Below are 17,925 nucleotides of genomic sequence, written 5' to 3'. Positions count from 1 at the left end.
AATACTAGCACTAGTGTGTGAATATTTACAATTATGAATCATGTGCTGAGTGTGTAAAATAAATAAAACTATGCCTTATGCTACAATGCATTGTATAAAAATAGTGTGTAAAGTTAGAAATATTAAATATGTCATGCTACAATGTACAACACATATATAACCTAGGCTGCATGAGTAAGGGGAACAATAATATAGACAATATGGATAACACATATTTAGCTCACATTCAAGAGTTGAAAGAATAATTTGAATAATTGCAAAGAATTGCTAAAGCCTAGTCGAGTTATTGCACCAATGATCACAGTTAAGACTAGGGTTAGGAATGGTTGACTGTATATGCTGTAATACACGGGCTATTTCTCTGATATTGCAATTTTTCCCATAAAAAAACTGAGGTCATAATTCCTTAAACTGTCACAGATTTTAGACTTAAGTTAAGGAATCCAGGTGATCAATAGATCGCCTAATATATTTCTTAAAGTATCCGGATTAATGGGGAAAATTAATAAAAACAACATGCATTGCTCTAGAGTGCCTGTCAACTTTGTGATTTAGCCCAACTACCACGTCCAGAACAGCACAGTCATCCCAGACAAAAAAGTAGGCTAACCGGTTTCACGTTTAAGCGACCCGACGGCAGCTGCACGCGAGGAATTACAAGAATGGTTTAATTTATAAATCAGTAATTATCTGATATAATGCTCAAATATGGACATAAACTTGTTGGAAAATAAGAAGGATGCTGTCTGTTCCAGGACACGCCCTGTCGCTGGAAAGTGCTCTCTCCATCGCGCAGTCTAGTCCAGTCTACCAAATCGCAGGCGGTATGCTTCCTTGCGTTTAATCCCAATTAAATGACAACCGAAAACTTAAAGTACAGATAATATCAGGTTGTCAACCGGTCTTTTTCCTCTCCTTTAAAGCTGCACCGGGGCATCTCCTCCTGGTAATCTCGGCAAAAGAAAAGAGAGCCTCTACCTACCGGGCATGTCTGCTAGAGGTGAGTATCTTTTGCCGCAGAAGCCTTCATAACAATACATATAGAGGGAAAAAGTCTCTTAATTTTAAGGGAAGGAGGGGGGTCTTGGTTCAGGCATGGATGCACTGAAGAAGAGAGCCCATAAGCGTCGTCTTTCGGAAGGATCAGGCTGTGATAATGACACTGTTATTGTAAGTAGGTTACACCGGCACATAGCTGAAACTACAGCTTCCACTGACTGCTGCAGCCTTTTCTATACAGCCTGCAACTTATTCTGTTCATATGAACACTCTTGCAACCTATAGATAGATCACACCTTTTAAAAAAAAACCCCAGCTGTGATAATGAACCTCCTCTGATTGCTGTTTCTTTTAACATTTGATGCTGTTAATCAGGGATGATGCAAATTATTAGTTAAAGGATGCACACACCTTAATTGTTGCCTAAATGAAAGCTGTCGATGGAGGACTTGTAGCACATGATGTTTATTCTTAATTGGTTTGTTGATACAATGGAGTAGTGGAAATTCGAGGGTTGTTGTCCTTGGTGAGGTGACAAAAATCTTTTGGGAAACAGATGCAAAACTATAATTTGGTGCAACGATCTCAACCTGTCTGAGTGAGGAAGATGCTTTCATTTATTGCTGAGCATTAATCAACTTACATGTGAAAACAGTGCAGGTGGAGCGTGTTAGTACCCATCAGGTGGACCTATGTGGATTTGTGTCAGGTGACTTCTTGCAGAAGAGAGAAAGAGCCTCCAGCTGTTCGGGCTGTACGTTGTTATGAGGCGGTCTGTCTGGCTGAGAGCTGGATAGAAGCAGAGACAATCACCTTAAGGGGTAACTTAAAATATTTTTCAGCCTGGACCTTTTTTCCTATGTTTTTATGTCTAAGTTAAGTATTAAGACAATAGTTTTTTAAAATTGGTATTTTTAAAATTATTTATTATTTTAAATTATGGCAGCCACAAAGCTACCAAGCCAGTGCCGCTAGTATACCGCAGGGTGGCGCTAGTTGGCACGAGATGCCGGGAGTTCCCACTGCAAGCTGCCACGAGCCGTCACCGGCAGTAGAGGGATCAGCTCAGTTTAAAGGAGATAAAAAAAGGATGTCTACATTTGTTCTAAGGTAAGGCATCATATTGTTCGCAAATTTGCTGCAAGTGACAAGTATAGCTATATAACCCGATATAACCTCATACACAATGTCGCAGCATTGTGTAATGTCACCGTCGCAGCAAACTTTGCTCATTAACGTTAGCTTAAGTTAGCTTACAGCAGCTAACATTATGGACAACTTAAGCTTCGTAAGGCTAGCACGTCATGTCGTCTGTTTAATGTAGTCTCGGTGTGTTTTTTTCTTTGACAGGCTGGCAATAGTATTAACTGCAGCAAAAGGTTGGCGTTAAAGCTCACCCAACTGAAAACCATTGACGTTAACTTAGCTATAACATTACGAAGAAAGCAAAGGCTGGCTAACGCTAACACCGCGGCGTCATGAAGACACTTGATGGCTTCTGTGTGAAATACAGAGTGTCTGTCCCCAAAGCTCTGTATCGCCTCTTTGGATATGTTTTTGACACTGACAGCCGCCACTGTTAGCTTAGGTAGCGCGCCAATTGTTTGTCCAAGTGAGCTAAGGGGAGGGGGGTTGGCGATAGGTCAACTGTGTACCCTCAATGTATGTCCACTAAAAGTTCTTGTTTTGGCCACTGATAGACTCAGCTTTTTGTTAGAAGTGTCTGATAACATTATAAGAAGGTTCCACACAGAGGTAGAAATTTCGGTTAAAGCGTGAGATCCTTTTTGTTTAACCAGGAACAGCCCACAAATTACCACTGTCCAACACAGTTTAAATAAACAGTAATTTGAGCATGTATAGAACCAGCATATTTTCACAACTAACAAGGAATTAAGGGTTTATTTCAATCAAACCAGAGTCGGTGATTGTTGGAACAGTGGAAAGATGAATCAAGATGGGCTCTGTGAGTTTGATTCTGTTTATTTTTGTCAACTTTGAATTAAGTGTGTTTTACAATCATAAAATTATTATTTATTTATACGAAGTCTGGTGAGTTTGACAATGGCAATTCTAGGCCGTTTCTGGCTAAACAAAAAGGATCTTACTCTTTAACAAAAGGGTCTATTGTTACAGGGATCCTTTATATAATATTGTCAGACACTTAGAATAATAATCTGAGCCTCTCAGTGGCAAAAAGAAGCATTTTATTGGTCGTACATTGGCGGTGCACAGCTTCGCAGCTGCCACTTTTGATGTCACTTAGACACACAAAAATGGGAAGAAAGGGTCCAGGTTTAAAAATACTGACATTACACTTTAATGTTATTATATAAGATCTGCAGTGGGATTCATCATGATGGGCCTGATCCTTATCGGGGTAAAACATTTATAAAGAAGCTAAAGCTGTGTAGCATGTCACTCCTCTTCAAACTCTGTATAGTTGAGCCTGTGTAGCAAGACGGCTTCTCCATCACTGCTGTGTCCTATCTGTCCTCCATGGCTACTGCTGGAGATCGATGGAGCTGAGAGCCCACCGTTTTCTTGACAGCCCCCCTGTGGTACATAGATCTGATTAGCCCGCTTAAGTCCCTGCATAGAGCCAATCATTATTCATAAGACCCCTACAGCATTTAGCCCCGACAGTTGTGCTAATTACCTCTGTGTTGGTTACATGAATGGGAGGTTATGAATTTATAATCACAGATAAATCTGGCACATTGATGCAAAAAAGATAACAATATGTCAAATCACATAGATATTTGTCATGGTCCAGGCTAAGTCAATGTCTTTTTTCAACTGCACTAATTACACTATGTTTCACAATAATTAACAAGAGGACATAGAGTGTTTGTACAATGATAATAAATCAGAATATATTTTTCCCATATTCTAGTCTTTGCAGAGAATCTAAACATCAGTCCTATTATATTTTGGGCACTCCAAATGTATTTTGATTAATTTTCACTATGTTTCAACAAAAAAAATTGATAAAGGATTTTACATTTAAGTAACTGCTCAAGCAAAATGCCAAATATTTTTCATTCCCAACTTTCCATTTATGAGGATCTGCTGCTTTTCTTTGTCATAAGTTAATACATTTAATATCTTTGGGTTGTTGACTGTTGGTTGGCCATTTGAAGTCATCCCAGGGGGCTTTAAATATTGATGATTTGCTATCATCATACTACTTACTACTACTTTATTTTCATGATATCAATATATAGCTGCAGGCTAAGCTTACATAGTTTCTGTGTTATACCAGTAATCCTACATTAAAAAAATCTAAAGACAAGATCTGAAACCTGTTAGCTGATTTTACTTCCCATAGAAACAAGAAATTAAAAAACGTCTCAAATGACTTCACTTTGCCCTCCTAGTATGCATTTATGATCACCAGCCCCTCCCGTAGTTGTCCAGCAAGCATCAGCCATTACCGTGCTCTCAGTCTTGCAGTCGCCAACCCCCCACCTCTCTCAGCACAAGGCCATCAGCTCTTACCTTGGTAGTGATGCCCTTCCATTAGCCACCCCACCTCATAATACACCCTTGCGGCCATACTGCTCTATGTGGACCTTTCAGTGTCATCATATTTCCTGTGTTGCTTTCTTTTGGCTGCGTAACTTCTTTTTAAAATAAAACCCTTTTTAAAAATTACATTATTATGGGATGTTTACAGAGCACATAGTGCTTTTACATTATTTTCTACCTGTGGGCAGGCAACTGAGCATTTTGGCCACAGCCACTGAGAGTTAATAGCATTTTTCAAGGTCACCTAGGTAGTGGCATTTAAGGGGTGTTGGGACATTTCTTATCAGGTTTCTCCTACAGTACATTCTCCCTCTTGGTGTGGGAAATCCCCTTAAACCTACCGCAGTTATGACATTTAACATAATCTGGTCATTTGTTGTTATAGTTTGCAGTTCTGCTACCATTGGTCCTCTGCTGTTTGGTTTGGACATTCATATATGGGTGAATTTATTGTTCCTCTCGGCCCATTTAAGCCATTTATCTCTGCTCCAGCGCAGAATCTTAAAACAACATGTTGGGCGGCAGAGTTCTCACATATGTGGGCCAATATTGTTCATCCAGTTTTCTGCTACTCCTGGGCTGTTTGTATAAGTTGGCATGTCATATTTTATATTGGACCGTTTTGAAAGCATTGTAGTAAAGTGTTCTGAATTTGTGTATTTCAGGGTTTTCTTTCCCTAATAAAAAGTCAGCTGATTCTTAGCAACATAAATCAGAGTTCAGCAAGGTTTAATTGTTGAAAATGTTAATATTTCAGGCCTGTGATCACAATCAATATGCACAAAAATCACCCCGAAAGCTAATGGCGCCCTGTAAAGCCGTGTTCAGCTCAGCGTGATGTAATGACGTTCTGTCTGTTTTAGCCACTTGTTAGCAACCGTCATTTTAAAGACGCATAAAAGCATCAAAGTTCATGAGTGGGGTATTTACTGATGTATTTCATGTGGAACAAAACGTGAAAGTCTCTTCAGCTAGTGTTAACTGCGGACGTTATTTCAGGCCTCTAACTAAAAACACAGTCAAAAAACACATTGACAAGGTCTAAAGTCAAGGAGCCTAATTCATTTCTGTGTTTTGGGACTCAGTAGTGGGGTTAAAAAAGGAGGGAGGGTTAGACTTGCTATTTCTTTTGTCAAAAAATCAAAAGAAAAAAGTCAAAGGCACACTGTTTTGCAAAATTTAATAAAATCCTTAAATAAATTGGCTTAACGGCTTTGTGTTTCAGCTCACAGTTTTCGTCAGGGCACGTTAAAACAAGTGGCAGCTCACAGATATACCACGGCTGATGTCAGGTGTCAGGCAATCAGAGCAGCACTAGATAACTGTCACAGGTGCAATCAATGAAGTTAGTCTACAGACACTCAGGTCAACTCCGACAAAGCAGCAGATACATCACACAATCAGCAACATCAGATACAGGCTGCATAATTCCATGCAAAACATCAATTAATAAATAAAAATATACACAATTTGTACAGGGTACATGAGTCCTCAGTATAAGTAAGAGATGACTAGCGAGCTAACCTTTGCAAAAACAGTGTGCCATTGAATGTTTTGACGTATTGACAAAAGAAATAAGTCATTTTTGTCCTTTAATTCAAAGAGCACATGTTTTTGAAACGTACACATAGTGCTCCTCAGCCAGACTTTTTCAGTACTGGGATAGTCTATAAATTGGTACTTTACTGCTCCTCTCTTTTATCCCCATCTCAAATACAAAGACTGTTCTTTTTTTCCAGAAGTCAGATCTGAAAATAATCAATGCATTTTGATGTCTGGATCACTTTAAATTACTGGCAACATAGAAAGTCCTCCCTTCTTCAGTCTTGCCCTGCTCTGACCTCCTCCTCCCCCTCCTCCCCGCCCTTTCCTTGAGCGGGGTAAGCACATCCTGCACAGCGTACCTGTTACACTGCAGTGTAATCTGGACGATCAGTGGTAGATGGAAAAGGAGGCACGGCACCATTCTGCAGTAACTTAATCTGGTGCCTCATCCTTATCCGACCACTGGAGAGGGCTGCTCATGCTCCAACAGCACGACCCTCTGCATCAGCACTTTTCTCTGTCTCTGTGTGTGTCCGTGCTGTATGTGCGAACAAGGCGGTTGGTGTGCGCGCGCATGCATGTGTCCTGGCAAAAGCCTGAATAATTGATGAGGAGGGGAAGGAGTGAAAGCGCTGCCGGACGGGACGGTGTGTGTGGGAGTGTGTAGAGATGGGGGAGAGGGATACAGTGAGGCAGGAGCCTGGCTACGACGGGCTCTGCAACTACGCCCAAAAAATCACCTCTTGCTTCGGACTGGATGGTAAGACAGGGAGGGGGGGACAGATGAAGAGGAGGGGTGTGTTTCTTCTAGTGTGAAGCAGGATGCAGGAACGGCAGAGGCTTGGAAAATGTTTGGGATGCGATTTGTGTGCGCGTCTGATTTTTCTGTGTGCAGGGACAGCAGTCGTGTGTCCTGAGCATGTTATGTGTTGATTTGCGAGTCGTATCAAAGCTACAACAGAGTGGATGACAATTGGAGGGCAGTGCCTCACTGCAGCAGAATAGCATGTCCTTAGCTACCCTGAGGTCCATGTGTCTGCATGTGTGGGTGTAAGAGTGTTCGTCTTCTTGCTCATGCCTCACCATCACACTTTATCTTTACTCTTAAGTGAAACGCAGGCTTTCTGAATGAAGGCGTGCTTGTAAGCGGAACCTGAATTAAGTCAAATTCATTAACTTGTGAAGATGGAAATAGTAGTTAGCTAAGCTCCAGCCATCCCCTCTTTGTGCACCCTCTCAGACGAAGAGGAAAATCATTAATTTTGAAGTGCAGGCCAAGCCCGATATCTCCAGACTAAAACGATATTTTGTGCTTTGTCATTGTCTGCTGTGCTTTTCATCATGCCTGCGTACCTCCATGATTTATTTAATTTCCTGGGAGAGAGTGGATAGCTGTGATTAGCTTTATCTCTTTGATGAATATTAGATGTCAAGGAAGGTTTTCCTCTGTTTTTATACTTTCAGACATTAACCTGTGTATGTATGTAGGAGACAATCTTATCTTAGCTGCAATGTGTTTTCATAGTTGAAAAGAATGTGATGTTTTAAGTTGGTTTAAAACAGCACTGGTGTTTGGGGTTATATTGTTTTGTGGAATTTGTTCAGATTCTCCCTCTGCGTCATTTATCTTTTCACTTTCCACCAGGAAGACTCAAAATTTACCTCTCGCTGAACTCACATTTCCAGGGAAGGTGAATGCGTCTTTGAGTCAAAAAAAAGAGTACTTGTAAAAATTCAGTAGCTCAATATTGTGTTATACGGATTTGGCTTGTCTAGAAAACACTCTAGATGTTCTTGCACAAACAAATTCATCCCAACATTAGATGGTTTGAAGATTAAAAACTCAGAACATGCCCTCTTACTAAGTTACCAAATCTTCCAAAATCCTATTCCTGATCATTTTAGCTGATAATTTAGAGCCACTGCTGGCATTTCCGCTTCAGTGCTGATAGTGTCTTTTATTGTGAAGGATCCTGCTGATGATTAACAGTGGGTTTGTGCATTGTTGGCTGGAGGAATGACCTTGCTAGCTGTTGACCTTGTAAAGGACTGGCAGACTTCCAAGGCAGTCTACCCTGAAGTATGTCTTGGATCACTGTGATGCTGCAAGCTGATATGCATCCATTCGGTTAATGCAAAGCAAATTCACTCAAAAACACACTTTGTGAGCATAAAAGGATCTTGTTTAAATGAGCTGCACGCACCATTCAGAGCATAACTATGATTCAAAGGTTGTCTCCATGCAGCTCTCAACATGGAGGTGGTTGAGCCGGCAGCTAGCAGCTAATGGTGCTAAGGTGCGAAGAGTGCTAACCACAGCAAATGTGCTGACAGAGCTAAAAATGGTAAATGACCAAAAGCCCCATTTTTGCAACAGCTCATTTACCCAACAACAAACCTCAACTACTCTGAAGTCCCTATTTCTCTAAAGTTACACACTCCTTGCCATTAGTTTCAGTTGTCCGACAGTGTTTAAACCACCGTTCCTGGGAGTTTTTACCGACCCTTTGTAGCCTTTTCAGCATAATTTGAGCCACCGAAACCAAGTATTTTTCACAAATTCATGTCTGCTTTCCCAGCTGCTTTTGCACCACCAAACACTTTTCTGAGCCATAACCAAGTGTTTTTTTGCGCCTAAATATCACCACACCTTCACCACAGCATTGTTGACAAATGTAATGTATCTGTAGTTCAGAGAAATGCACAATGCAAAGATTCACGCAATTGGGTTGTCTAATTGCATGGAGTGTGTATTTTCGGAGAAATGGAACTTCAGAGCAATGAGCTTTAGTTTTTTTGGCCTTCCAAGAAATGGTTTCTGGTCCAGTGGGATATTTTTCTGACAAATAGGTTTTCTGAATTTTGGGCCATGGGATAAATGGACAGTTCCTGGTTTGGTGGGGCATTATCAGCAGTACCACCATATGAGTGCAGAACAGAGTGGTGGTGCTTACTTAGCCAGTGGGGTGGCCAGTGTGTTGCACTAACATGCACTTGCAAAACAAAAAAACAGAGCGGCTCAGATTACAACACACACGGAGGGAGCATGACTTTATTCTCTGCTCAAGACACCATTAGCCTACAATGTTTTTACACTGCAAGTAGTTGTTTGCTGTTATGTCAGTGTTCTAAAATGCTGCATACAGCTCTTTAATGTCTCACTTTTATCTAAAATGTAGCTCACAGAAATAAACAATGTGCTTGCCTTTTGAAAGGTCTGACAGAATCTCATCTCTTCATTGGACACGTGAATTAGAAGAGCAGTGATTGGGATGCACATGAGTCACATCAGGTATAGAGACTCCCCCCATACACTGTCCCAGCCTGATGAAGAGCTACCTAACCCCACCCAGAAGATAATCATAGGCTCGACGTCAGCCCTAAGCTGCTTAAGGCACTAGGCTGGTTGGGCTGAAGACACTCATAGTGTAAGCTTCTTTCCCTGTTTCTCACTCTGCATCTACCTGCGGCAGAGTGCTTTGTCATACATGCCGCCTGCCGTTTGGCGTCCCCACCTCAAGGTGGACATCAGCGCTCCACGTCTAATGTCCACCGCAGATCTGAAGTGACAGGTGGAGGGTTTCAGGACAGGAGAAGTTTCCACAGGAGGCCTCACTGGATGTTGCCATGATTTTATGATGAGCTGCCGTGAATTCGCCCACCAAGCTCTGGCTCCTTTGTTTCCATTTCGTGCCTCAATGAAGAACCCATGTTCTTGATGTCCAAAGGCGACTGGATTTCAGAGCGGGTCTGAGCCCGACCCTGGCCGACGTCTACCAACAGTGCTTCACCCTTCTCTGTGGGACAACCGAAGGGGACCGGGGTGCCACCATGCCCACTCTGCCCAATCTCAACAGCCTGGGCAAGCTGTGCAGCTCCAGCCGCAGCCACAGTGTCGACCGCGTCCGGGTGAAACGCAAGAGCTCGGTCAAGCGCATGTCCATCATCGAGGATGGGCACGTGGCTGAGGTCCTTTACCTCATTCCTAAACAATATATGGAGCAGCTGCCCTACCTCGACCCAAATGAATATTATCTGAGCGAGAGGCTTAACGAGGTCGCTACAGGTAGGACAGGAGAAAGACGCATCCATTCGAATCATGTATTCACCCATCTCCCACTGCATCCATCCATCCAAGCTGTGGCTGACTCCAACAACAGTCAACTTCAGTGATGATTGTTTAATCAATGAGTGAATGGGAAAAAATGAAGAAAGCTGTTGCACTGATTTACAGGGAGTACTATGAGAAATAGTATTTGTCTATTTTTTGACACATTTAATTTACATTACATTTATTTTATTTTCTTCCATCCACTTTCCTCTCGTTACCTGCTTTTCCCTTCAGCAATTGTTTGTTGATGCCATGAGGGGCTGCTGTTTTGGTCCCGTACTGCAATTTGGCAGCACTGCTTGGCATTTTGTTTACAAGTAGGTGTCTGAAAGGGAATTGATTAGTCGTTGCTCAAAGATTAATTCATTTTAATTGGATGACAGTGACCTGTTGAGGCTTTCCACATCTGACCTGTGCGTAGATCTCCTGTGTGCGACTTGCACAACCACAACTACCTGACGCCAAAAAGTGTTGCCGCAAAAAAGAAATTAATCACTGTCCTATCCATAGTTATATAATGCAAACGCATATGCAAGGGCGGACCTGCTGCATTTTGCCAAGCAACAGTACATGAGGAAGCAACATGGTGGCTTACATCAGGATTACAACATGGGCATGAGGACAAATCGAGATTTTCTAGACCTTATGTATTTTCTGATAGCATGCCAGGCACAGTAGTAAAAGCATCATTGCTTGGCACTTAGTTGCAAAAACTGTGGGCAGCAGCAACTTCTTCTATTTTGCAGTGAAGGTTTGATTTTGACTTAATAGCTAAGGTTCACGGAAGCTTTGTGCACTGTGCAGAGTGACCCCGGATCAAAGATCACACAGGCCAAGGCTTATGCAGCTAAAATCTATCAAACAGTGACAGTGACAGTCAATCGCTGCTTATTCTGTGAGTTCTGCATAGGTCAAGCCTGGGTCATTTGACGGCTGTTTTCAATTTTGTGGGTAAAAGTCTTCCGTGTCTTTCCTAAGACCCGATATCTGTAAAAAAAATATTGTTACAAGACTTTTTTATTTACCGTTACCCTTTTCTGAATGTTGCTCACAGTTTCCACACTGCAAACGATGCTGCATTATTTCACTTGTTGAGTGCTTTTTAATATATATGGCTCTGACTCTGCTCCCCAGCTGGTGTCATCCAGAGGTCACTAAGTCTTTGACGATACCTCAAAGAAGAGGCTGCACATGAGACTAAGTCCGCATGTGCAGCCTCCTGTGGATTGTAGAATAAAAAATGTGGTTTTATGTTTGCAAATTGTTGAAATGCTTAGAAAAAAGGGAAAAATGAGCCAGTGTTTTAGTGAAAACACAGGAATGCTAATGCAACTTGGGTGAAATACACTTTGAAGGAGGTTGCGCATGATTGCTGTTCAAAAGGGTTCTCATTGTGTTTTGTAACCTGTTTTAAAATAGATACAAGCTGGTGAAGAGTCTGTCATTATCCCATAGAAAGGCAGGTCTGTCTGTGCTATCTAAAAGCGTTGAGGGGTTCATCCTGGTTGCACTGGCACGCTATGTGTCTGTCGGATTAGTAGAAATGCGCAAATCATCAACCAGGGAATAGGATGTGTAGTTACAAGTATTTACACAAGCATTCAGTATGCATGTGTATGTCTGCGTGTGTCTTGTCTGGCATCCCGCAATCCTAATTTTAATCCCAGGGATAACTGTGCAGTACATCCACACAGACCACCGTTGTTTACTGTAAATGTGACCTTAGTCTAGCTTCACCACTCAAGGTAGGGGTCTATAACTGTAAATTATACGGCCTTAATTACATGCTAAACGCTAACAGTGCTTAATCTGCATTGATATGAGGGATGTTCAGTGTATAGTCCCCCAGCCGGGTTATTAATGGACAGCCAGACATGGATGATCCATAGGTGAGCCAAATACAGTAGAAACCTTTCATCCATGGATAATAGGCTTTGCTACTCAGGAATTGCTCTTGGCAAGCCTTGTGTAGCATGAATGTCCAGCAGCTCCTACAGACATTATTAAAAGAGGCAAAAATTACAAAAACTCCATTACAGTATTATGAGAAGGCACAGTCTCTGGACACTCTTTGTGTGACATTAAGAAGTTAGTGGCCACATTGTAAACCTCTAATTTTCTTGCAGGAAGTGGTTTTTGACCATCTAAAATTTGGAAAGCCAGTCAAGTCCTTGGTCATCACAAGCTCATTACATAATTCTCTTCCTTCATAATAAAAAAAGAAAGGGTGGAGTGCTGAAGACATTTCCGCTAACTATTTTTACCGTTTGCCTCACTTGGCATATCTCCACATCCTGATGAGAAGAAAACGCCCCTGTGCAGAGTGATGCACGTCGTTGGGCATCCAGCAGGTGGCACAGTTGACACTGCAGTGGATGAATGCATTATGAATGCAAAATGGGATGCCTGCATCAGCAATTACAGAGGTGGTGCTGATGCAAAACTATTCCTCCCCCTCAGCCACAGAGAGCAGTACAGCGGTAGCTCCAGCATGGGACAGATGGGTCAATGACTGTGGGCTTTCTAATTGCTGCTGGTGTGACATGGATGAGTTATTTCTGAAATCATATCGTCTGTAGCTCACACATTGAAGTGTGTGTAAACACTGGACTGTTCCCCTGCTATGTCCCAGCTGGTTGTCAGTGGATGCCTCCCCTGGAGGCAAATAAGAAACTTTATTACTAGTTGTATTGCAGAGCTTTTAGTCAGGCCTGAGTGAAACAGTATTTGTTTATAATTTCACACATTTTGCAGATGCACACTGTAGGTGTAGCATAAAAGCAGTTACAGTAATGCACAGGGTTTTTGAGACCTTATATTACTTTGTACAAAGAGTGTGTACTTTGACATTTAAGAGTTAAGTCTCTGAAGTGAAGTTGAAAGGAAATCTTTCATTTGATCATTTCCAGTGGTGAAAGAAGTATTGAGATCTTTTACTGAAGTATAAGTAATATTAATGCAGTGCAGAAACACTCTGTTACTCTGCATCTAAATGTTCACTTGAGTAAAAATGCATAAGTGTTAGCATCAGAATATACTTAAAGTCCTTAAAGCAGAAGTACCCATTATGCAGAATGTGGTCCATTTCAGAATAAAATCTATCATATCATTGGATTATAATTTTTGATGTATTAATGTGTTCATCACTTGAGAGCTTAGAGCTGGGCAAATTTACTTGATTTCTTAAAAACACGGGAAAAAGGCAGTGAAAGTAGAAATTACCCAAAAATGATCAAGAAATTAGTAAAAAGTACAAGAAAATTACCTAAAAATTATTTTAAAACCATAAACAAAAACTAAACAAAACAAAAAAGAAAGTAAAAAGAATTTAAAAATAAAAACTTTCTGTAACACAATTTTAAATTTGTAATTGCGACAAGAAGAAATATTGTTTTTCCCTAGCTTTTTTTTCTTTTTTCCCTAGCTTTTTTAAAATCATTTTTAATTCTACTTATCTATTGCAGTGCCTGGAACATCTCTTACAATGTGGCTCGTTGCCTTTTTTGCCGTGTTTATGAAAGAAGTTGAACCAATTTGCTCAGTGTTTAAATATTTAAATTCTTGTGAGATGTGTCTGAATGCAGCACAAGAAGAGTGATGGCACTTCAGGTTTCAAATGTTTGAAGGGATTGTTCAGTTTCCTTTAATGGTGTTTGTGTGGACTACCTTTTCCTTAGACAGTATATTACATACACTAGATATCAGTCAGCACACCCTCAGTTATGAGAATTCTACAATTCTACAATTTCATTTAGCAGACGCTTTTATCCAAAGCGACGTACAACACAAGCAAGAATTTAGGGAAAAAACCCTTAGTAAGTGCAAAAAGTGCTTCAGGTGTGAGAAGAAGGCTAAAGTCCAACATTGAAGCTGGAATTCTACTAATGGGGGTCAAAAACAAAACATATTTAAGCCATCTACACAAAGTTAATATCTGTTTAACTGTATTCCATATTGTGATTATTTTATACTGCTTTACCGTAATGATTTCCAGTGGGGAACTGAAGCTGTTATATTGCTCTCTTCGAAGCCAGACTCCATTGAGAAAAACAGAGATTTAACATTCCTGAACACAGGATCTGCTGATCTATCACTGACTTGATCAGTTAGTTTGTTGGTGTTATTGTGTGACTCTGGTATTTAAAAGGGGTTAATTCAGATTCACTGAAGTCACACAATAACACAAACAAAATAACTGTTCAAGGCAAAAAATGGACCAGCAGCTCTTGTGTTCAGCAGGCTAAAATTACTGTTTTTGTCAGTGGAGTCTGGTGGCTTTGACAAGAGCATCGATGAGGAACTGAAGCTGCTAACGGCTATCTGACGCAGTAAAAATGCACGCAATATAGCATACACTTAAACTAATATTGCTTTTTTATGAGGCTAAAATAGGTTTTGTTGCTGACCCCCATCCCCATGCTGCTTAGCTTCTGTGCAGCTGGTAAACATACTGCTAAATCTATCCAGCTTAATCTATTTTAATACAATTATTAGTTGGTTATATCTTTTATTCATGCTCAGAATCCATGAAGTAACTAGTAACAAAAGCTATCAAATAAGTCCAGTGGAGCAAAAAGTATATTTGTTACCACGATGGAGTGGAGTAGAAATATTTAAGTAGCAAAAAATGTAATACTCAAGTAAAGTTCAAGTACCTCACGCTTTACTTAAGTACAATACTTCAGTAAATATACTTAGTTACTTTCCACCACTTGTCATTTCAGCCGCAGATAATAAAAGAGCTGGTGTCTTCACCAGGCTCAGCCAGGAACGTGCTCTCCCGTGCTCTCTGTAATTGGATTTCAGACTATCTACTAAAGATATTAACACAAAGCCCATGCCAAAGATCACGATAAGTCTGGCCTTTAACCTCAAATGGCCCGTCTTACCCTTGCATGCAGTGGTCATACAGTTCAAGGCACATGGAAGCGGTGCGATTATTATCAACTTAGGCTGTCACTCAGGGTGAGCCTGGCTCACGGCATGATAGTCAGGTTGACAGCGTTGATCGGATCAGATTAGATAACCCCTTTTTTATATTATTCTTAACACTGCAGTGCAGATAATATTCTGAAAAAAGTGCTTATCATTTAGGGAACTCTTTGTGAACTGTGGATAATGTGTTTAATACATCTTTTATTTAGGTTAAATTATTCATTTTGTTGCAATAACCACCTCCAGTTGCTGTCACGAAGCAATTCCAGAAGAAGTCAGTCTTCAAACTTTTGTTTGAGGATTTTAGGGCTTCTGAATACATATTTTTTTCACTGTCAAATACGTTAATTTCCATTAAATTGAACCAATCTTTCAGCGCAGCAGGCTAATTACTGCACTGAAAAGAGTAATTGCTGCCCTGTTGGAATAATAGAAAATCTTTGTTGAGGTGTGTGTTATACTGCACGGTGATGTGGTGAACGGTCATTCCTGGTAAAAATCAGTTTGATGAAGTTTTTAATCATGGAATAGAGTTTATCTTCATTTTCAGGGTGCCATACGTTCACAGCATACCACACAGTTTGCAGTGGAAGTTGACGTGTTATGCGGACAAGGAGAAAAGAAGAGAGTCTGATATAACAGATATCATTAAACGTGGTCTTTACTAGAGTTTTTCTTTACATGCATGTGTGTATTACTGTTGTTATGTGCTTAAGGGGGTCTGTTTAGTGGATTTGGGGTTGCAGCAGCAGCCACCTGGTTGCTGCAATGAGGAGGCGGCTGACACAACAGAGGGGCTGAGAGAGAGAGGGAGCAGGAGGGGAAGAGGGAGGAGGTGGAGGAGGAGGAGGAGTGGGCAGAGGAGGAGGAGGAGGAGGAGAGGGATGGGAGGAAAACAGGCAGTCGGGAGGCAAACCCCACGCTGTAGCAGCTTTTTCGGGAGGAGAGCTAGGCAGCGCCTACACCTCTCTCTCTCTCTCTCTCTCTCTCTCTCTCCCCCTCTCTCCCTCTCTCTCTCTCTCTCGTCTGTGTTTTTGTGCTCTTCGGTCTTGACTAAAAAAAGGAACTAGCAGCTCCCGTGTTGCTGCTGATCGATACCCGGAGCCTTTTCTGGTGCAGAGTTACCTCAATTTCCAATGGTCATGGTCAAAGAAAAAGGTATTCCAGCAGCTGTGGTCAGACTGTGTGTGTGTGTGTCATGTGTGATCTTGTTTTGCTCGCTGGTGCTGTTGACTGTCTGCGGTGTGGATGTGCAGCATGTCCAGTTGGATTTGCACTGCCGTGTCTGGCTGAATAAGATTGAGTTTGAGTGAATTCTTAGTCTCTGATTTGATTATTTTTAGACGTGTGGATGCAGTCACGGCGATATCTTTATGTGGGTGTGTGTTGCTTGCAAGAAGCATGACTAACGGCACGGCATAAATGTGCTTCTTCAATATATCAACATTTTCTCTCTAGTTATGAATGTGCTACGCCCTTCTCGGTACTCTCGAGCAGCTGATGCTCGGGCTGGAGTCTGCTTAATTTGGCAGCGTCAGTCTTTATGTAAATTTATGCTGGAACAAAGCATCTGGCTCGTCATACAGGAGCTTGACTTGGGGGTGATCATTTGCAGATTGTTGCGGGTTAAAACAGACTGTTTTCTCATGCAGGGTGAACGTAACGGTAACATGTAAAGAGGGAAAAGTGGAGCACTCGTGCAGGGATCCTCACTGCGCAGAGCGGTGGACCTGCACTCTCTCTCTTGCTCTCTCTCTCTCGCGCTGTCTGCAGCCGTTGCTATGGCGACCATCTAAAAGGTACACTCCATTGTTGTCAGCTGTGGCCTCATTCATAGTGTCCTGTTAAAAGAAGAAGATGATTGCTCTCCACCTATAACCTAGGTCTTCCAGCTGTGTGCGATGAATTAGGCGAAGTTGGTGGTGGCGGTGGGTGGGAGTTTGTTGCAGAGATATTAACATTCCCGGCAATTTGTTGGGGCATGTGGTCGTGAGCTTGACCATTGTTTGTCAGTATGACTCACAGCAAGCAGCTACATAGGGACAATTTTCTGTAATGAAAATGTCTGGTTTGAATCCAAAAGAGCCATATTGGCAACAATTTTCTTCCTTTCCTTTTGACTTTAACCACTTAGAAAAAATGAACCACAAATATTTAATTTATGTAACCTGCTGAATGAATATTACTAAAAACCAACTATTACATCACTTTTTTTCCACATTAAAATCAGGCAGACTAGAAAATGAAAGCAATGAATCACAGTAATAAGTATACGTCACCATATTACTCCCTTAATAGTGAATCAGTTTACCAGCTTGATATATTGCTCCTGTGTGTCAGTGCTTTCGAAGTTGTTCTCCAGCTTGTGCAGACAAACTGTGTGTGGGCTTGTGATATTTTTACGTTAAGTCTGAAAATATTCCGATCACCAAAAAAGTTTGACAGATATGAGTGTGTAGGTTTGTTTATGTATCTGACAGCGCGCTGGTGGCTGGAGGAGGCGGCGTCCGGCTTCTGGAGCTTGTTCTCTTCATGTGGATTTCGACTGGCCACAAAGAAAGAAAAAAAGGCCTTTGCCATCGAGTCCCTGCGCTGGCAGAACACCCGTAACCTCTGGCTGCCACATGTTCATATCCCACAGTCCTTCTGAAGGTTTCCGTGGAGTCCAACATAGAGATTCGGCAATTTACTGCTGTCAGTATCTGTGTACGCTATATTGAGAGTATTTTCACTGCAGTGATTTCAACGTGAAAAGGAAAGTGTTAAATCGCTCTCTTCAAAGCCAGACTCCATTGAGAAAAACA

At 41.4% G+C, this 17,925-nt stretch overlaps 1 protein-coding gene across 7 annotated transcripts in view; it reads left to right on the top strand.

Annotated features, from left to right (window-relative positions):
* Positions 1-17,925, top strand: part of LOC121943118 (actin-binding LIM protein 1-like) — a 54,877-nt gene that overhangs the window by 686 nt on the left and 36,266 nt on the right. Inside the window, exons 2-3 of one of the 7 annotated variants that reach the window (XM_042486529.1) lie at positions 756-824; positions 924-1,000. In XM_042486529.1, the coding sequence (XP_042342463.1) occupies positions 988-1,000 (13 nt within the window). In that variant the 5' untranslated portion in view covers positions 756-824; positions 924-987. Of the gene's footprint in view, positions 1-755; positions 825-923; positions 1,001-6,716; positions 6,836-16,156; positions 16,280-17,925 lie in introns of those variants that run through there. The other 6 variants (XM_042486530.1, XM_042486527.1, XM_042486532.1 and 3 more) reach the window with 6 other exon arrangements.

This window comes from Plectropomus leopardus, chromosome 5, assembly GCF_008729295.1.
Source record: "Plectropomus leopardus isolate mb chromosome 5, YSFRI_Pleo_2.0, whole genome shotgun sequence".
Taxonomy (NCBI): domain Eukaryota; kingdom Metazoa; phylum Chordata; class Actinopteri; order Perciformes; family Serranidae; genus Plectropomus; species Plectropomus leopardus.
This window is presented reverse-complemented; position numbering and strand designations above follow the sequence as displayed.